The sequence below is a fragment of the Hippopotamus amphibius genome, chromosome 6 (genome assembly GCF_030028045.1).
Source record: "Hippopotamus amphibius kiboko isolate mHipAmp2 chromosome 6, mHipAmp2.hap2, whole genome shotgun sequence".
Lineage (NCBI taxonomy): Eukaryota > Metazoa > Chordata > Mammalia > Artiodactyla > Hippopotamidae > Hippopotamus > Hippopotamus amphibius.
In genome coordinates, this window is record NC_080191.1 from 21,124,129 (window position 1) to 21,146,394 (window position 22,266).

Below are 22,266 nucleotides of genomic sequence, written 5' to 3' on the forward strand. Positions count from 1 at the left end.
TTATGTCTAGAAGTACTTTTCTGTCATGAAGTCAAGATATTTTCCTTTATTTTAAGATGCTTATTTTATTTATTTTTTTAGCTTTGTAAACTGGAATAAAAAGTTATTTCCAGTATTGAATTTTTAAAGTTCAATGACTTTTTTTTTCATATCCAGGATTTCTAATTAATACATTAAAAAAATTTTTTTTATTGATTTTATTTATTTATTGGCTGTGTTGGGTCTTCATTGCTGCACACGGGCTTTCTCTAGTTGCTGTGAGTGGGGGCTACTCTTCATTGTGGTGCACGGGCTCCTCATTGTAGTGGCTTCTCTTGTTGTGGAGCACGGACTCTAGGCACGTGGGCTTCAATAGTTGCGTCACACAGGCTCAATAGTTGTGGCTCATGGGCTCTAGAGCACAGGCTCAGTAGTTGTGGCACATGGGCTTAGTTGCTCCGCGGCATGTGGAATCTTCCCAGAGCAGGGCTCGAACCCGTGTCCCCTGCATTGGCAGGTGGATTCTTAACCACTCTGCCACCTAGGAAGTCCTAATTAATACTTTTTTATGCACTTGTTTTAGTTTTGCTTGTTTAGTAATTTCTTATTTTCTAAAATTGAGAATTATTCTTTTATTTCTTTGAAAGTTCTAAACAGTCGTTTTGGAGTGGTAGTCAGACTGGTCTGTAGAATTAATTTCATCTGGAGTGACTGTATTTGCTAGTTGTTTATTTTGTTCGCTCTCTTAGCTTTGGATTGGCTTCAAGCTTTTGCAATTTGAGTTTATAGAATCATTCTGAGTAGGAGATATATTGTTTTGTTTGTTTGATTCTCTCCTTTTTTAACCCTCCCTAACTAACAAACAGTTCTTCCACATGGCTCCCTGAATTCTCCGTTTAGAATTAGGCCTTTTAAGTTTCTTGTTCCACAGTAACACTGAAAATCTTACCCAGCCAGAGAGCCAATGGAGGACCTTGTTCAGGGCCTGGTTGTGAGGATAAGTCTGTATCCTGCTCCTCCCCTAGAGGCTTGTAGGGTTCCAAATCTTTAATGTATAAAGGAATCACTAAGTTCTCACCTCTAGCCTTCTGTCACAAGGTCTGGGGAAGTTCCAACTCTCATCTCAGTTGGTGAGCTTGGCTCTCCTTTTCTATTTCACAGGGAGCACTTTTTGTCCTCTTTACAATCGCCAATGTCTGCTTCCTGACCGGGCCCCAGAAGGCAGGCTCAACCCACTACCCTGTCCCTTTTTGCAGCTAGTCTGTTGCTCACGACTAGATTTTTTTTTTTTTTTGGTGTATCCTTTTCCTTTAAAAAAAAAATATTTGAACTGTATTGTTAACTTGTGTTTGGAACAGAGGATGAATTCAGTGTCATTGTGGTCTAGATTTTGTAATTAAGCTAGATTGTGAGCTTCTCTGTGGAGGGATAGCTTTTCATCAACATCAAGCATGGTGCCTGGCCTTGGGTGCCTGATGGGATTCTTTTTTTTTTTTCTTTGAGGCTTACAATGTGTTTATTTTATATACATACATAATGTGAAATGATTATTAACAAAAGTAGGTTAGTTAACACGTCTATCATCTCACATAGTTACAGTTTTATTTTTGTAGTGAGCATTTTAGGATTTATGCTCTTAGCAACTTTCAAATGTACAGTATAGTACTGTTAACTTTTAGTCACGGTGCTGTGTATGTACATTTACAATATTATTCATTTAAATCCTCTTTTTTTTTGTTAGTCTAGCTGAAGGTTTGTCAATTTTCTTTATCTTTCCAATGAACCAACTCTTAGTTTTGTTACTCTTTTATATTGCTTTCATATTCTCTTTCATTTCTTTGCTATTTAATGAATTATTACTTTAAAAAAAAGTATAGTCGATTTACAGGGTGTTAGTTTCTGTTGTACAACAAAGTGATTCAGATATATATATTATATATATATAGTTTCTAGTGTACAGCAGAATGATTCAGATATATATATATATTTCATATTCTTTTCCATTATGGTTTATTACAGGGTATTGAATAAAGTTCCCTGTGCTGTATAGTAGGACCTTGTTGTTTATGTATTTTATATATGGTAGTTTTTATCTGCTAATCCCAAACTCCTAATTTATCCCTCCCCCACCCCCTTTCTCCTTTGGTAACCATAAGTTTGTTTTCTATGTCTGTGAGTGTTTTTGTTTTGTAAATAAGTTCATTTGTGTCCTATTTTAGATTTCATATATAAGTGGATATCATATGGTATTTGTCTTTCTCTTTCTGACTTACTTCACTTATGATAATCTCTGGGTCCACCCATGTTGTTGCAAATGGCAATATTTCATTATTTTTTTATGGCTGAGTATTCCATTGTGCATATACATACCACATCTTCTTACCATTCATCTGTTGATGGACGCTTAGGTTGCTTCCATGTCTTGGCTATTGTAAATAGTGCTGTTATGAACATTGGGGTGCATGTATCTTTTCGAATTAGAGTTTTTGTTTTTCCACATATGCCCAGGAGTGGGATTGCTGGATCATATGGTAGTTCTATTTTTCATTTTTAAAGGAACCTCCATACTGTTTTCCATAGTGGCTGCACCAACTTACATTCCCACCAATAGTGTAGAAGGGTTCCCTTTTCTCTGGTGGATGTTTTTTTAGGAAGGACTCTTGGGCATGTCTTCCTATTCCTTTTTCCTCCTGGAATCTCACCAAAGTTGCATAACCTTGGAAAGTTGCTGAATATCAATACCTCTAACCTCTTTTCCTCATCTTTAAAATGAACGTAATACCGCACAGCATTGCCTGAGAATCTGATGACAGTTTTTATGCAGGCACTACCCATGGATTAGGAGGCATTTCCTGTGTGTGAGTTCTCCTTCCATCTTTCCCCACCCCACCCTCATCAGTGATGAACAATTTCCTTAGCAGAACAAGCAGTCTTCTGCAATGGGTGTTGGATATAGTGTTCTATAAATGTCAGTTAGGTTTAGATGCTTGGTAGTGTCATCCAGACTTTTCTATTTTACTCAAAATTTTGGTCTTCCTGTTCTATTAATTAGTGAGAGTGATGTGCTAAAATATGTGATTGTGGATTTGTCTAGTTCTCCCTTTAGTTCTGTCAGATTTGTTTTGTGTGTGTGTTTTCTGTGACATTTTTTGTTGTTGAAATCTTCCATATAGGTTTATATTTTTTCCTTCTACTTTTATTGAGATGCACTGTGCTGTACGTCAGTTATAAGTATAAGGTATACAGCATGAGATTTGACTTACATACATCATGAAATGATTATCACAATTGTTTAGTGAACATCCACCATCTCATATAAATACAAGGTTTCTCTTATTTTTTTAAAGAAAGCAGCATTGTATAATTGACATGAAATAAACTGCATGTTTAAAGTATGTTATTTGCTGAGTTTTGTCTTATGTGTACACCAGTGAACCACCACCATCACAGTCAAGATAATGAGCATATCCATCACATTCACGTTTCTTTGTGTCTTTGACATTCCCTCCCTTCAGATCCCTTCCCACAACCAGGTGAACGCTGATATGCTTCCTGTCATGTGTACTAATTTGTATTTTTAAGAGTTTTTGATAAATGGAATCATGCTTTATATACTACTTTTTGGTCTGACTTTTTTCATTGAGCATGATTATTTTGGTATTCATGCATATTATACTTATCAATAGTTCACTCCTGGTTTTTTGCTGGGTAGTATTCCATTATATGGATATACCATAATTTGTTTATCCAATCACTTATTTCTGGTTGTTTGGATTCTTTGTAGGTTTGTTAGAAATAAAGCAACTGTAAACATCTATACACAAGTTTTGTATGAACATAATGCTCTTGTTTCTCTTAGGTAAATACCTAGGAGTGGAATGGCTAGGTCATATTGTAGGAGTATATTTAACTTTAAAAAAATTCCTAAACAGTTTTCCAAAGTGGTTGTGCAAGTTTATATTCCCAGTAGCAGCATATGACAGTCCAGTTGCTATGTACCCTTACCAGCACTTGGGATGATTGGCCATTTTAGCCATTCTAGTAGGTGTGTGTGGTTTTTCATTGTCATTTTAATTTCCATTTCCCTCCTGGGTAATGATGTTGAGCATCTTTTCCAAAATGCATATTTTCCATTTGTATATCTTTTGTGAAGTGACTTTTCAAATCTTTTACCTATTTTTTAATTTGGTTGCTTGGTTTTTATTGAGTTTTGAGACTTCTTTATATAATCTAGATACAGGTTTTTTGGTAAGATATATAACTTGCCAGTCTTTTGTCCCACTTTGTGGCTTGTGTTTTTAATTCTCCTAACAATGTCTTTCAAATAGAAGTTCTTAGTTTTGCTGAAGTGAAGTTTATCACTTTTTTCTTATGGATTATGTTTTTGATGTTGTATCTAAGAAATCTTTGCCTAACCCAAGGTCACAAAGATTTTCTCCAGTGTTTTCTTCCAGAAGTTTTGTACTTTTCAGTTTCACATTTCAGCTTTATGATCCACTTCGAGGTAATTTTAAAATACGGTATGGTATAACGTAGGGATCAAATTTCCTTCCTATATTTCTGAAGCTCTGTTATATTAGGTGTACATAAGTTTGTCATTGTTATATCTTCCTGATGTGTTGAGACTTTTATCATTATGAAGTATCCCTCTTTGTTTCTAGTAGTACTACTTGTCTTGAAGTCTATTTTGTCTGATACTAATACAGCCACTGCAGCCTTCTTAGGGTTCTTATTTACATGGCATATCTTTTTCCAACTTTTTTATTTCCAGGTTATTTGTGTGTTTGTTATTTAAAGCACATCTCTTTAAACAGACTAGATTCTTGATTTTTTTTATCCAGTTAGACAATCTTTACCATTTGATTGGAATCTTTATTTTTATTTAATGGCATTACTGATATGGTCATATTTAGGTCTGACATTTTGCTATTTATTTATTTATTTATTTATTTATTTTTTTTTATTATTATTTTATTTTATTTTTTTGGGGGGTACACCAGGTTCAATCAACTGTTTTTATACACATATCCCCATATGCTATTTATTTTTTTATTTGTCTCATCTGCCTCATTCTGTTCTTTCTCTTCTGCTTGCCTTTGCGTTTTATCAAGTAACTTAATAATTTTAATTTCTCTATTGGGTTTCAAACTATATCTCTCTGCATTTTTAAAAATATTTATTTATGTATTTATTTAATTTGTTTATTGGCTCCATTGGGTCTTTGTTGCTGTGCACAGGCTTTCCGTTTTGTCTAGTTGTGGCGAGCAGGGGCTACCCTTCACTGTGGTGCATGGGCTTCACATTGCCATGGCTTCTCTTGTTGGAGAGCACAGGCTCTAGGTGCATGGGCTTCAGTAGTTGCAGCACATGGGCTCAACAGTTGTGGCTCATGGGCTCTAGTGCACAAGCTCAATAGTTGTGGCACATGGGTTTAGTTGCTCCGTGGCATGTGGGATCTTCTCAGATCAGGGCTTGAACCCATGTCCCCTGCATTGGCAGGCGGATTCTTAACCACTGTGCCACCTAGGAAGTCCTCTTTGCATTTTTTTAAAGTACTTTCTCGAGGGATTAAAACATGCATCTCAGTGTATTTTAAATTAATATGCAATTGCTTCAGATGAAATATAGGAATCTTGTGGCAGTATATTTTCGTTTACCTCCATTTTCAGTACTGTTGTTGTCATATATATAATATATCTATATACAGTGTTATAATTTTTGCTTGAAATAGTCATATATCTTATAAAGAAATTATGACAAAATAGTGTGTTGTGTGTGTTTGTATGTTTCAGTCCTTCCTTTGGACCCAAATTGCCAGCTGGTGTCATTTCCCTTCAGTCTATAGAACTGTCTTTAAAATTTCTTGTAGTGGAAATCCAGTGACAAAGTCTCTTAAAGTTTTTATTATCTGAAAATATCTTAATTTTGCCTTCATTTTTTGAAGGCTAGTAGCTTGTTATAGCATTCATGGTTGACAGTTTATTTTCTTTGAGCACTTTTAATATGACAGTTCCAGTGTCTCCTTCCTCCACTAGTTCTTATGAGAAACCAACTGATAATGGTTCTCTCTGGATATGTCATTTTTCTTTGGATGCTTTCAAAATTTTATCTTTATCTTTGGCATTCAGAAGTTTAACCATGGTTTGCTTAGGAATGGTTTGCTTAGAGTTTATACTGCTGGCATTTCTTTGAGCTTCTTAGATTTGTAAGTTAATTTTGTTTTGTTTTGTAAGTTAATGTTTTTCATAAAATTTGTGATTTTGGGGTGGGGGGGTCATTATTTCTTCATGTGTCTTTTTCTGCACTTTTCTCCCTCCCTTTTCTAAGACTTCAATTATATTTATGTTGGGCCTCTTGATTTTTGTCCCACACATCTCTAAGACTTTGTTTGTTCTTTTTCAATATTATTTTTCTCTCTTTTCTTAGACTGGATAATTTTTGTCGTCAAATTCCCAGATTCATTCTTATGTTTTATCTCACAGTTGCTAGTGAGCCTATTGAAATGCATTTTTTTCAGCTATTGTACTTTTCACCCCTGGAATTCCCATTTTTTTCTAGTTTACATTTCACTGTTGAAATTCCCTATCTTTTCACTAGAAAAAACCATATTTTAACTTACTTCTTTGAAAATATCATCCTTTAATATCAATACTTCTAACATAATTATAATAGATGTTAATTAATATCGATTACCCGTTTCTTTGCATGTCTAGTAATTTTAGAGTGAATATTTGGACATTGTAGATAATATTTGAAGCAACTCTGATTCCATTGTGTTCTTCCAAAGATTATTGAGATTTTTTTTTTAAGCTCTTTATTGGAATATAATTGCTTTAAACTCTTGTACCAGATTTTGATGTACACCAAAGCGAATCAGCTGTATTTATACATATATCCCCATATCCCCTCCCTCCCGCGACTTCCTCCCACCCTCCCTGTCCTGGCCCTCTAAGGTATCACCCATCATTAAGTTGATCTGATAAATATTGAGTTTTTGTTCCTAAGAGGCAGTTAGTTTGCCTGCACTCAAATTGCAAAGTCTGTCTCTTTGTGATATGTAGCAGCTGCTATCTCTGTTCAGTTCATACAGTTTCCAGCTGTTGCTTTTTTCTTTTTCTCCAGCTGTTCCTTGTCTTTAGTCTGGCCCCTTACTAAATCTCCCGAGCACCTGCATAGTTTGTTGATCCTCAAGAAGGCCCACAAACCTGTAATTCTTATTTCTTCCAGTTTCAGCTTCTCAAGTGTAAACTCTCCTCCAACTTCTGTCTGTTTTTAGACATTTTCCAGTGTATTTAAATCAGTCTCTCCCCTGCCTCCGACACACACAGTTGTTATCTGCAAGAGGATTGTTGCCACTAACAGAAGTTGTTAGCAAATAATTTAAAAACCACTGCTAAGTGACATATAACTACCAAATAACCTTTAGGGTGGCAATAAAATGGTCAGATCAAGTACAGTTTACTCATTACTGAATTTTTGTGTGGTTGCCAGACAACACCATGCTCCAAAAGTCATTGGGACTTGGTTAAATAATATTTTGCATTTTAATCTCAGTTTAGATATATTGTTTCACTTTATTTGAGGCTGTTAGACCAACGTTCAGATTATAGAGCAAAGCTGCCTTGAAAGAGGCCGAGATCAAGTAGAAACAGGTTGGAGCTCTCAAAACAGGGCAAAAGAATATCTATGAACCTTAAGCTAACTATAGTAAATCTTCGCTTTAGGTGTTTTCAAGTGTAAACACTTTGTCCTTGCAATCATTTACATCTGCATGATTATAACACCTTTGTTTTGCCTAATATGCTGGAAAATCTTTTAAAATATTAAACCTAACCACTTCCTCTGAGTGATTTGCATTCTCCTTTGGATATGCACTGAGAGTGGAGGATTTGTGCCCAGTATGGAGTAGGAAACAAGGAGGGTCTGGATGGGGAAATTGGAAAGCTGACTGTTACTTTTTAAAAAAGATTTCCCAACCTGGGATTTTTTGGGGGATGTTTCTATAATATCAAACATACACACACATTCAAATAAGAGCATACAAGCACATTCTAAAGCCTTTCTTTTCTTTTTTCTTTTCTTTTCTTTCTTTTTCTTTCTTTTCTCCCTCCCTCCCTCCCTTCCTCCTCCTTCTCCCCCTCTCCCTCCTTCCCCCCTCCAAAATGGGCTTTTATATTATAGCTAACTTGATTCATAGAGGAGTGCCAACAACCTCAGAATCAATTCATTACATACATATGTATGCTGCCTCACCAACAACAGTAAATATATAAAAGTACAGTTATATGTATGAATGGGTGAAAGGGTTAAAAAAAAAAAGTACAGTTCACTGAGAAGTACTTAAGGCCAAAGAGGTCTACTATGAAGTCATTAACATTTTAAAGATGTATCCATATTTTATTACTAACATAATCTACATTTTAAAAACAGTATTGCAAATGTGAAGAAGGTACAACAGTCTGTAACCATGTTTGCTGATTAGGGATTCCAGGCTGGTGAGTTTCCAGGAGATCTTTAAGCCCTTCTTTATTATACATTTTTTGACATCTGTATCTTTTAAGGCGTTTAGCACATTCTGTATGGTATTCTGGTTGCATATATGTTGCTAGATGGAAATTAGTAGAGAAAGGTAGAGAAATTTTTTAGTTGTTTTTATATTCTCAACAGCCTAGGATAGTGCCTAGAACATAATAGGCATTTTGACTTGTAAGGGAGAGAATGTTGTTATTCCATATTTTAAATAATACCTCTTCCATTGAAAAATATTTGCCCTTCAACAATATTAGGAAACCCCGTGTGGGTGTTTGGTTGAATTACATAGAGGGATTAGGGCTAATTTGCATTTTTTAAACAAATTTTTTTTTACCATGCTTGATATAGTGACTATGTCTTTCAGTTTCTCAGTTTCTAATATTAATAATAATCATAGTCAGACTTAAAAGGAGTAAAAGAGAACAACAGTCTCTCTTTTATTTTTATGGTATATAGCATAACCCATAAGACCTTGGATTCTTAGTTATGCCATGTTAAAATTTTACAAAAATGAGAAATTTTATGTTTACAGTGCCAAGTGATACATTCATTGAAGAATTAATTTCTTGGTCACCTAATCTATGACAAAGGAGGCCAGAATAAACAATGGAGATAAGACAGTCTCTTTAGTAAGTGGTGCTGGGAATACTGGACAGCTACATGTAAAAGAATAAAATTAGAACACTCCTTAACACCATACATAAAAATAAACTCAAAATGGCTTAACACCTAAATGTAAGGTGGACCTTATAAAACTCTTAGAGAAAACATAGGCAGAATACTCTTTGACATAAATCGCAGCAAGATCTTTTTTGACCCACCTCCTAGAGTAATAAAAATAAAAATAAACAAATGGGAATCTAATTAAACTTAAAAGCTTTTGCACAGCAAAGGAAGCCATAAACAAAACAAAAAGACAACCCTCAGAATGGGAGAAAATATTTGCAAACAAAGCAACAGACAACGAATTAATCTCCAAAATATACAAATAGCTCATGCAGCTCAATATTAAAAAATAAGCCAATGAAAAAATGGGTAGAAGATTTAAATAGACATTTCTCCAAAGAAGACATAGAGATGGCCAAAAAGCGCATGACAAGATGCTCAACATGCTAATTATTAGAGAAATGCAAATCAAAACTACAAAGAGGTATCACCTCACACTGGTCAGAATGGCCATCATCAACAAATCTACAAACAATAAATGCTGGAGCAGGTGTGGAGGAAAGGGAATCCTTCTGCATTGTTGGTGGGAATGTAAATTGGTGCAACTATTATGGAGAACAGTATGGAGGTTCCTTAAAAAACTAAAAAAAGAACTACCATATGACCCAGCAATCCTACTCCTGGATATATACCTGGAGAAAACCATAATTCAAAAAGATATATGCACCCCTATGTTCATTGCAGCACTATTTACAATAGTCAGGACATGGAAGCAACCTTAATGTCCATCAACAGAGGAATGGATGAAGAAGATGTGGTACATATGTACAATGGAATATTATTCAGCCATAAAAAAGAACAAAATAATGCCATTTGCAGCAACATGGATAGACCTAGAGGTTGTTATACTGAGTGAAGTAAGTCAGAGAAAGACAAATATATGATATTGCTTATATGTGGAATCTTTTTTTAAAAAAATTATTTATTTATTTATTGGCTGCATGGGGTCTTTGTTGCTGTGTGCACTTTTTCTAGTTGCAGAGAGTGGCGGCTACCCTTCCTTGCAGTGCGTGGGCTTCTTCTCATTGAGGTGGCTTTTCTTGTTGCAGAGCATGGGCTCTAGGCACACAGGCTTCAGTAGTTGTGGCACATGGGCTCAATAGTTGTGGCTTGTAGACTCTAGAGGGTAGGCTCAGTAGTTGTGGCACACAGGCTTAGCTACACTGCACCACCAGGGAAGCCCTTATATGTGGAATCTTAAAAAAAAAAGGGTGCAAATGAACTTATTTACAAAACAGAAGTAGAGTCATAGAGGTGGAAGACAAACTATAGTTACTGGGGATGGGGGTGGGAGGGATAAATTGGAAAATTGGGATTGACATATATACACTACTGTATATAAAATTAATAACTAATAAGAACCTGCTGTATAGCACAGGGAACTCTACTCAATACTTTGTAATGGCCTATATGGAAAAAGAATCTTAAAAAAAAAAAAAAGAGTGGATGTATAACTGATTCACTTTGCTATACACCTGAAACTAGCACAACATTGTAAATCAACTATACTCCCAATAAAAATTAAAAAAAAAAAAAAAAAAGGAATTTCTTGAATTTCCTAGCAGTCCAGTGGTTAGGACTCCCCACTTCCACTGGAGGGGACACAGGTTCAATCCCTGGTTGGGGAACTAAGATCCTGCATGCAGCATGGTGTGGCCAAAAATTATAAAAGAGTCTCAATCTTTACAAGAATTAATTTCTTTTTGAATGTGATCAAAAGATAGACCTAACCTCATCTGTTGCTAATTTTTATTGTAACATAAGATGTTGGGGGACTTCCCTGGCAGTCCAGTGGTTAAGACTCCCCGCTTCCACTGCAGAGGGTGAGGGTTTGATCCCTGGTCGAGGAACTAAGATCCCAAATGCCACGCATTGTGGCCAAAAAATTAAAAAAAAAAAAAAAAAAAAGATGGGACTTTAGCTCAGGCATTAAGGTACTATTGTACGTGTGAAATTCAAAAGTGGGATATTTCATTTTTAAGAACCAGTTAGAGTCTCTAAAACCCATGAGAAGGATACTTATGGGTCAAGGAAGAACATTTTTTGAGGATTCTTTTATAAAATTATGCTGTGGCTTCATCCCTGCCATCTCCCCCCATGGGAGAAGTGGGGGTACAAACTGCCTCACTTGATACCCAGTGAGAGGAGCTTTAGAGGGACCACTTAGAGATTTAAAGAATTCTCTTCAGTTAGGGGCTACAGAGAACTAAGGTCTGAATCCCCTGAGAAATCCAACAAGGAGAGAACTGTAGCTGGCTGATTGCTCCCACAGCAAGAGGTGTGCTGTGTTGGTATTTGCCTACACTCCAGTGTTTGTCAGGGCAAAGGAAATAAGAATATTTCCTGCAGGGCAGTGGCAGACCTGGTGGAAGAGAGAGGCAGCCTGGAGCTGTTTTGATTCCTGCCCAAACAAACCGCCTAGAAGGGCAGTGAAGCTCCAACAGTGAGTCTTTTTAAGTGACAGCCAGAAAGCCGAGAGGAGAATGAACTATCCCTGTCAGTGAAGCTATAGCCAAAAGGAGCTCTGAAGAACCCACAAAAGAGTCCGCTTCAGACATTACCAAACAGGCCTTTTGTCAGGACCTCTTAAGTTGGACATCTCCTTCCCTGCCATCTCCCAGCACCCCTCTCTCTTATGCCCACTTTGGAGAGAACAGCAGCTAGGGAGGAGAGGGAGAAGGGTCATGGGAAAGAGACAAAGCTGAGCCTACTCTCTTCCTAGCTGGGGGTGGGAAGAAAGATTTGATTACCTAGTGAAGATTGGTTTGCAACCTAAAATGACTGTAGGCCTTTCTGTTACTTAGCACTGGCTGGAAGAATTGTGTGGGCCTGCTGAGTAGTCACCCAGTGGCAGGGGAACATTTTGTCCCTGTGTACATTTTAAGAGGGTAGTTGAGACAAAAATAAAGTGGTATTTGATTATATCCTGCAATTAGTGCATGTTCAAGGGACATAAAATTCTGTAAACCTTTTCACGTTTGGCATTGCAGTAGACCAACATCTACGGTAATGCATAAAGCCTTGTTTTTATTCTTGAAAAGTGCCTTGACTTGCCTGTGCCCCCTGCAGTGGAAGCACGGAGTCCTAACCACTGGACTACCAGGGAATTCTGCTTTTGGATTTCTTAAGGTGGTCTTCTATTTAGTGTTGGCGTTCCACTTAATTGTAAAAGCACCTTTATCCAAAAATAAAGGTTAGGATGCTATTCTGCTAGTCTGCCTAGGTTGTTTAGATTTTTTCATAAACATGATAGATGATTAAACTTTTTTTGAATGAGATTAAATTATTATAAATCAACGACTTTTTTATATAACACAGACTGAAAAATTCAAACTTCTCCTTGAGCAGGCCGATACTGAACAGCTCTTGCACATCTTAGGTTGGGGTTGTGCTAATTCATCTGGCCAGTTGCCATTCTACTGTCCACTTCTGAATCCCCCCACCAACACCTCAGCCAAGACTGCATTGTTTGTACAGTCTCTTCATTTTTGTGTATGTGTGATTATTGAAGTATAGTTGATTTACAATGTCGTACCAATCTCTGCTGTACAGCAAAGTGACTCAGTTATACATATATAGACTTTTTTTTATATTCTTTTCCATTATGGTTTATCACAGAATATTGAATATAGCTTCCTGTGCTACACATTAGGACCTTGTTGTTTACCCATTCTAAATGTAATAGTTTGCATCTACCAACCCCAAACTCCCAGTCAATCTCTCTCCCTCCTCCCATCCTCCTTGGCAACCACAAGTCTGTTCTCTATGCCTATGAGTCTGTTTCTGTTTTGTAGATAGGTTAATTTGTGCCATATTTTAGATTCCACATATAAGTGATATCATATGGTATTTGTCTTTCTCTTTGACTTACTTCACTTAAGTATGATAATCCCTAGTTGCATCCCATTGTGGTTTTTTAAAAAAATTTTATTGGAGTATAGTTGATTTATAATGTTGTTTTACCATTGTGTTTTATTTTAAGATCATAGTCTCCTTTCTAGTAAGGGAAGAAAGGAAAGAGAATTATGGCTGATTAAAATATACATAATTTAAAAAATAATTTAAAATGTAAGAAGCAAAGAATTATATGAAATTGTTAGCCTGGTGAAGATCCATTTGGACCTCATTATTAAGAAATGGTCATTTGCACAGGGTCTGGACTTACTTGCTTTTTTGAGGAAATAGAGTAATATACCAGTAGACTGTCAGAGCTGGATGGGGCGCTAGAGATCTTCTGTTTCATTTTATAAGACAATTTGTTGTTGTTGTTTTTAAAACTCTGAATTATTAAGCACTTCTTTGCTAGATGCAGAGTTTTAGATATATTTTCTTTAATCATTAATAATTCTGGAAAAGTCTGTTCAATTCCCTTTCTAGATAAGAAAACAGACTCAGAGGAAGTGACTTGCTAAAGAATATATTGTAGTTACAGAGCTGGGGGATTTGGACCCGGGTTTTTTTGTTTAGGCCTCACTATTTTATTATACTTTTTAAGAATTTACAGACTTGGAACTTCCCTGGTGGCACAGTGCTAAGAATCCACCTGTCAATGCAGGGGACGTGGGTTCGATCCCTGGTCTGGGAGGATCCCACATGCCGCGGAGCAGCTAAGCCTGTATGCCACAACTACTGAGCCTGTGCTCTAGAGCCTGCGAGCCGCAACTGTTGAGCCCTCGAGCCACAACTACTGAAGCCCGTGTGCCTAGAGCCCATGCTCTGCAACAAGAGAAGCCACTGCAATGAGAAGCCCATGCACCACATCAGAGAGTAGCCCTGGATTGCTGCAACTAGAGAAAGCCCACGTGCAGCAACGAAGACCCAGTGCAGCCAATAAATAAATAAATAAATAAATTTAAAAAAAGAATTTACAGACTTGATATCCTATAAGATCACTCATTTGTTTGGCACAAATTTATGATCATTTGTATGTTTCTCTCTTTTGCTTTCCTTTTGTTTTGGTCTTTATAGATCAGAACAGAAAATTATGACCTGATTCTTAAATCTTTTTTATTGTGAAGGATAACTTACTTTCAGAAGAGAAGATAAAATATATGTATGATTTTATAAATAAAATGAATACAGTAACTATCATACAGGTCAACAAATAGCCTACCTGTATATGACTTGATTCCTTTAGCAAAAGCACAAAGCCCAGACTCTAGGAAAATGTTCAGTTCTTAACTACTAGGTCCAAATGATTATAATATCTTTTCCTCTCCCAAGTTTCACCACTCTGTTGAGTTTGGTGGTCATCATTTCTTTGCAGTTTGATCACCTGGGTACACATTCCTAAATGTATCTCAATTTTTTAAATAAATTTCTTTCCATAGATTAGAAGTTGCTTAAAACCATAGATATCAGGATAGAGATTAATAGTGTTTAGGTCACAGGAGAATGTTTGATTTATTTAAGAATACAAACTTTTCAGGAGTTCTATTAAACACAAATAATTGCTTTGCTAATTATAATGAGTATTGGCCAATCCTTTGATCTATGATTCAAATTTGTTACTTATTCCAACTTCTCCCCCCATTCATCGGTCTGGGTAATGTCTTTTCTGCATTAATACTCTTCTAAATATGTATTGTGTTCTATGAGATAAGAATGAATGGAATTTACCATGTCATAATGCCCCTCTTTTTCCTCTTTTGCAGCCTGGGTAAGTTCTCTGTCCATGGGGATGATTTTCTTCTGCTGCCCAATCGTCAGCGTCTTCACAGACGTGTTTGGTTGTCGGAGAACAGCTGTTGTAGGTGCTGCTGTTGGATTTGTTGGACTCATGGCAAGTTCTTTTGTAAGGTAAGGACTTTGTTTCTTCACATTGCTTTTCAAAAACTGTTAGCTACTTTAAAGATTTCCTTTCAGAAGGTTTGCTGTTGACAAGGAAAAATCCTCCTTTTCAGTGCCTAAACTTTAAGCAATATCACTTATGTGTTGTCCACAGCAGCAAATCAGAGCTTGTGAATCTGAATGCTTTTGTTTGCAGTGCCTCAGAGTTAGATGTCAGTCAGGATGCATATATTCCCCGGAGTCAAGAAAAAATGTTTCTCCTTTTGTGTTTTTTCCATTCACAGAGAAATCCTAGAGCACTCAAGTTATAACAGTAAGTTGTCTAAAGCAATGGCCTTAGTTTAAGGTCAGCTCAGTCTGAGGCCCAAAGGGTACAAGAAGTGGTATTTTGAAGTGGTTGTTCATAGGCTTGGTATGAAGTATTTTTATTAATGAGATCCAGACTTTGCTATTTATTTCAACCCAGGTAGAGAATTCCTGCCTGCATTTTTTAAAAGAAGAACAATGCTGAAATTTAAAAAGATCATGACAAAATGAAGTGGTCAAATGCAGCTGAAAATAAAACTTCCTATCAATACACTTTCCCCCTTGTCTATTAAAAGCTATAGTGCACTGCAGGGGAACTAACGGCAAAGAGCTGGTGGGCATATTACTGTAGAAGCACCTCTCCCTCCAGCTCCAGTTCTCCCCCTAAATCCCCTTTCATTGTCAGAATAATCCCCAGTTAGAGAAACACTAGTTTAATAGGTAGGTCTGGCTAATAGGAGGTGATTAACAAGAAAACCCTTAAGATGATTTTCATCCTGTGTCTCTACTTTAGCGGTTCTCTTCATTTCCTGTCCCTTTCTCTTCCCTAGCTATCTTCATGCTCTAGTTGAAAAGCATTATTGTGGTTATTAGAAAAAAAAAAATCAAACTTACATTGCTTGCCCTGTTTATTTTTATTTTTTATTTTTTGTTCTTTTAATCTTTGTTTATTTATTTTGGCCTCGCCATGCATCATACAGGATCCTAGTTCCCCAACCAGGGATCAGCCCAGGCTCCTTACAGTGGAAGCACGGAGTCCTAACCCCTGGACCACCAGGGAATTCCCACCCTGCTTATTTTAAAATATTAAGGGTTTAATCAACAGAATCCTTGGTTTACTATTTCTACCCCCGCTCTCCCCACATACATCCCTTCCTCAGCTCTAAAGTGAGCCTCTTTCTTTCACCTAACTTAGACATTTTATTTGGATTCTAAACAATTATTTTTATATCTTGTTAGAAAATAAATATTACATCTTTAAAGTGCCTTTGTGGTTTGTTTGTTTTGTTTGTTTTCTTCTACAGCTGTTTTTTATTAAAGAATCAAAACCCAATTTTGTTTGGAATAAGATTCTGCTTAGGTCAGTCTGTGAGATCATTTACTTTTAGTTCATCTTTATTAATAATATGGCACCATGTGATTATCACTGGGTCAGGTATCTGCTTGGTCTGGTACCCATTGTCAATGACCTTAGCGCTTGCTGAAGTGTTAACACTCAGGCTTTGGTGGAGAGGGAAACTAAGAGATAGAAAACTCATGTAACTTATTACCTAGTTTGGTAGACAAAACACACATACACAAACCCACTTATAGCAAACATTTATGACCATTGAGAAATAAAAATTATGAAATGTATTTGACATTGTGACCTAGTTGTTTCTCTCTCTCTCCCTCTCCCATCCCCACCCCTAACTAAAACAAAAAGTCTTGAAGCCATCTTTACCTTACTGCATGTAACATTCTCATGTTTTCTATTCAATTTCATTATTTAACCCACTGATCAAAATCTACCAAACTTTCAGAGCAATGCATAGGAGCAAGGGGAGATGTGGCATAAATTCCAGGTGTCCAACAGTGGAGCTCCTTTTCCTCTAGTTCAAGTTCTACCTTCTTAGGAGAGCCTTCTCTAGCAGCCCCAGGTTGCATCAGGATCTCTTCTTTGAATCCATTTTCCACACATACTTGGTATCTTACTGATTTACACTGCACTTATTCATTTGTCAGACTTCAACAATTTGAACCATCTGTTAGAAGTGAGAAAGCTTCCAGCAGCAGTGAAAGTGCTATCACAAAGCTTGTGTACTTCACTCTGTAGGAGAAATAAAAAGTTAATCTTAACCCAGCACTCAGTATTTAAATGGTGTGCAAAAGAATGTTTCCGATTTATGTCTGTGGCTCTGGTTTTCTAATAACAGCTTTATAATAATATGGTGTAATTGTACAGATATTGATGTTATAATGATACTATGCTGTCAGTACTACTTTGAAGAAGGCAGAGAAATGTATTTAGATTAAGATTTTTCCTTTAAAATTGTTAAATAAAAATAGATTAGCACCTTAAGAAGTAAGTTGCAGTTATCTGGAAAGTTTACTTATGTGGAAAAACTGATGCAGATTGAATGAAGTATTATTTATATTTTGTTCCATATTCTTATTATTTGGGGTAGATGTCTTGTTTCACTAAGCAGACTAGAAGCAGGGCATAACCACGTTTTAAGTATTTTTTTCACCAAGTATCTGGAACATAGTAGCTGTTAAATATATGTTTATTGAGTAAATAGTGGAGTTTCAGTAAAGGGTGATCAGAGTGAGAGAAGATTAATCTGGGAGCATCTGGGAGTGGCTCTTGGGCCTGATTTGAAGATGGTTCTAACTGTGGATTAATAGAGGAAAGGGGCATCTCAGAGTGAGAGGATTGCCAACCAGCTTAATTTTATCAGATTCTAGAGTTCCTTGTGATTACCTCAGCATATCACTAGGCTAGAATTATTGTCCAAAATTTAATTATTAACCAACTTTATCTATCTCAGTTTCTAATAAGTAGCTTGCCTTTACTGGTGATAAATAGCCTTTTGAATTGAACTTTTCAAAAGGAAAAAAACTTTAGTTTTCTTTTACTCCTTACCTTGTTTCAAGGAATGCAATGTTATGTTCCTTTACTTTTTTTTTCTCCTTCTTCCTTCCCTCCACTCTGCAGCCTGCGCTTTCCTCTTGCTTTAGCACTCTTTTGTTTCTTTCTGTATTCAACGCCCCTCCCTGCCCCGGATCTAGGGATCTTAGTTCCCTAACCGGGAATCAAGCCCAGGCCCTGGGCAGTGAGAACTTGGAGTCCTAACCACTGGACCTCCAGGAAATTCCCCATGTTCCTTTACTTTCGTAAGAAGTGTGTAATTAAGTTATTTGGTTAAAGTATAGAATTCTTAATCCTTTATTATTTTTTGAGACATAATGGCCCTAAAGCTTACAAACTGGGATCAGTAATGAACATACTTCATTTAGTATTCCTGCAATCAGAATATGATTTCTCGTTATCTTGCACAACAAGAGAACAGTGCAGTAAAGGGCGAAGGTTGATCTGCAGCACTTAGGCCAGCAAAATGCGACAGAACTGCTTCTCTGTGCAAACGTTTGTGACATAACCTTGGGGAGAAAATACCAAATGCAGCCTTTTCTTTGAATAGATTGCTTAGTAAGTGCCTGGAAAAACTCCATTAAAAAAGTGAGTTTTCATAGTTAAATTATACTTCTTAAAAACTTTTATCGAGACTAGGTTTTTTTATTTGTTAGTTTTATTTGTTAGTTGTCAATTTTACTGAGGCCCTTCCTGGCACCGTCCTTTATTTATGAGTTGTGGAGAGCACAACAGTTTTTACCCAGTTCATGGTTCATGAACTGGGTAAAAATATGGTTTGCCTGAAATCCATAGAAAGAGAGGAGGAATCAAATCACTGATGACCTTAATGGACATTTTTTCACATACTCAAGACATTTTTTGTTTTTTATTATCTGTCCAGATTAAATTAAAATAGTTTAGTGTTGTAATCTTGACTTATTAAGTTTTTCACCTCTGTTTTTGGTTAATTTTTATTTGTATAAAATATTTTGATTAACTGAAACACACTTGTACAGTAAGGTTTTATTCTACCAAGCACGTGATACAAATAATGAAAGCTGCTTTCCATCTTTTTCGTCTTTACACAGCTCCATTGAGCCTCTGTACCTGACCTATGGAATCATATTTGCCTGTGGCTGCTCCTTTGCCTACCAGCCTTCGTTGGTCATTTTGGGACACTATTTCAAGAAGCGCCTTGGACTGGTGAATGGCATTGTCACCGCTGGCAGCAGTATCTTCACAATTTTGCTGCCTTTCCTTTTAAGGGTTCTGACTGACAGTGTCGGCCTCTTTTACACCCTGAGGGTCCTCTGCATCTTCATGTTTGTTCTCTTTCTGGCTGGCTTTACTTACCGACCTCTTGCTTCCAGTGCCAAAGATAAAGATGGTGGAACCAAAGGAGGCAACAGATTCTCCCTCTTTTCCAGGAGAAAGTTCAGTCCTCCAAAAAATTTTTTCAATTTTGCCATCTTCAAGGTGACAGCATATGCAGTGTGGGCAGTTGGAATACCACTTGCACTTTTTGGATACTTTGTGCCTTATGTTCACTTGGTGAGTATGCTTCTCTGGCTTTGCTGGTAACGGATGTTATTATTTCATACAGGAAAACTTCTCAGAAGAGCAAGAGGGATCAGGTTGAAGTTGGCCTTAAATATTATCCTGGTTGTAATTCAGAGACTCTTGAAATTCAAGGTCTCCTAAGACAAGGTCATCACATCCATCAGATCATTAAACAGAGAATATGTTTCATGGTGTGCTTTGGTATTTTAAAAAATTGCCAAACCTACACAAACGAAAACAACCTCTTAAAAAAAGAAAAAGAAAAAAGACTAAAATGTTGGAACAAATGTAATCAATACATAAAATTTGATAGGTCACTTTTTCTTCAAGTGGCTTACAAATCAATCAAGGACAAAGATGCTGCAATGATTTTGTCAGCATCAATAAATTATTTTTCAACAGAAGGGTGCAGAAAATTAAATAGTAAAAGCCAGTGGCCTTGATACAAAGAAGCTTTTTGTCTACTTGTGGGACACTTCTGAGAAAATGGAAGTTCTATTCAGAGGATTATTTGAGAAATGTTAGCAAGTTCCAAATGACGGGAGAGAGCAAGGGTTTCATAGGAAATTAGGATTTCAACTGCTCGAGCACTTTATTATTATTATTTTGTTTGATAGGTAAGAAGTGGATTTATTTAGAGAGAAACACATTCCACAGACATAGTGTGGGCCTTCTCAGAAGGTGAGAGTGGCCTCAGCCACTTTGTATTGTTTGTTTATATTGCAAAGGCAAATTTCGGCCCCTTTATAATGAAATAAGAGTAAGCAGTGTCTAAAGTATTTGCCCCTGGCAAAATTTGGTCAGAAGTGCTTATTATTATGTTTCTTCCTTTTTTTTTTACTGTTATGACTGAAAATGTGTTTACAGTTCAATATAGTTTGGTAAATGATAAATAAAAATGGTACTAGAATAAGTTTTTCTTTTGTGTGTATGCTATGTGTGTGACTTGAAGCCTTTCTAGCTTTCAGTCTACTTTTGGATGTTTGTGTAATTTTTCTTTGGTTAAAGTTCTGGTGCAAGTTGGCAATATACTTCAGAGAATTACTGGGGTCAAGGGGTCAGCTAGTAAACTACGTCATCAGTCCTTTGTGGATTCCTCCGCTTAGTTCAGAAAGGAATTAGGTCAAGGAAACCCAAACAGGGGCGTTAGGCATGTCCGATATCTAAGATAATTTTGAATTCTCAATCTCCTTATTTTCTTTTTGCCAGAGGTATTGAGAAAGCAGCTGGGATTACCAATGGGGAGACAAGGAGAGGACAGGTGTTTAGTACTCTAAGCCACATGGCATTTTGCAAAGACTGAGGTGCTAGGTAAAATGACCTCGTATGTGACACCTGTCACATATGAAGTCTGTGGCTACATCTTGATCTGATAGTCCATTTTCACACTTTTAGGAAGGCATAGCTGAACCATCTGAATATGTTTAAAAATATACATATAGTTCCATTGTGGAAAGATCAACTTTGCCAGTTACCTCTTTCATAGCTGTGTAGATAGGAAAGGTTTGTTGTGTCCTTCTCAGAGATGAGTAGATTTTTCTTTTAATTTTATTTTTAATTTTTTAAAAATGCCTGCTGAAATTTCTTTTTTTTGCTCATGCCCTGAAGCTTGCGTGATCTTAGCTCCACAACCAGGAATTGAACCTGGGCCCTTGGCAGTGAAAGTGTGGTGCTAACTACTGGACCACCGGGGAATTCCTGAGTAGATTTTTATTTTCTTATTTTATTTTTTTATATTTCTTTTCATTTTATTAATTTTATTTGTTGACTGTGCTGCGTGACATGTGGGATCTTAGTTTCCAGACTAGGGATCAAATCTGTCCCCCCTGCAGTGGAAGTGCAAATCTTACCCACTGGACCACCAGGGAAGTCCCCAGAGTAGATTTTTTAAAGACTTCTCTTTGTTACTATAAGGTGAATGCACTCAGAGAAATCAGTACCTCAGCTTTGCTAATACCTGAGATTTACCAAAGGACAAGTGGTAGATGATTATATAGTTACTTCTGTTAATATAATTTGTAAATTAATTTCACATATATTATTTCATTTGACCTTCACAGTAAACTTGTGAGGTAGGCAAAATAAATATTAGCTCATGTTTTACAGATCCATCCTTAACCAAGATGTTACGTGGCTTCCCGAGAATCATGTATCAGCAGAGCAGGGGCTGGTTCTCTTCCACTGTGCTTACCTGGTAGCAAATCTAGCACAGTCTTACTCTGGGGCTTATTGGCTCCTGTCCCTGGATATACACTAGATATGTCCATCTTACCAAGGGGGAAGTAAGTATGCCTATGGAAATTTAACAACTATGTTATTGGTCTTTTTTTTAAGTAAATGAAATTTCATAGCGAGTAATAAGTTAGACAGTGTTATAGTCACTACTGTCATCAGAAGGCTGTAAATCAGCACACAAAACAATGAGGTCTCTGTTAACTTGGTAACACACCAGGCCTTATTTTGCTCTCCCTCCTCCCAGGCATGTTTTCTTACAAAATATGTTGATATTTTTCATTTGGGATTTTTTCCCTTTCAAACTGTTATGGCACTAAAGCCACATTGGAAAGGAAACACCAGACATTTAAATGTCATGCAGGCTGTTTAAATCTCATGTTTGATGGGTACACTGAGTTTGTCACTACGTTGTGATTTAAGGTTTGGGTTATGGGTACTTATCCCAGGCTTCATGCAGTGGGACACCACTTACTTTCTTCCTTAGAGGGGGAAAAGGTGTCTTAAATCTTTCCAAAGACTAGTAG

At 36.7% G+C, this 22,266-nt stretch overlaps 1 protein-coding gene across 1 annotated transcript in view; it reads left to right on the forward strand.

Annotated features, from left to right (window-relative positions):
• The window catches only part of SLC16A10 (solute carrier family 16 member 10), a 124,148-nt gene that overhangs the window by 59,028 nt on the left and 42,854 nt on the right, over positions 1–22,266 (forward strand). The window contains exons 2-3 of the mRNA XM_057739223.1: positions 14,892–15,036; positions 19,036–19,498. Of these exons, the coding sequence (XP_057595206.1) occupies positions 14,892–15,036; positions 19,036–19,498 (608 nt within the window). The remainder of the gene's footprint in view (positions 1–14,891; positions 15,037–19,035; positions 19,499–22,266) is intronic.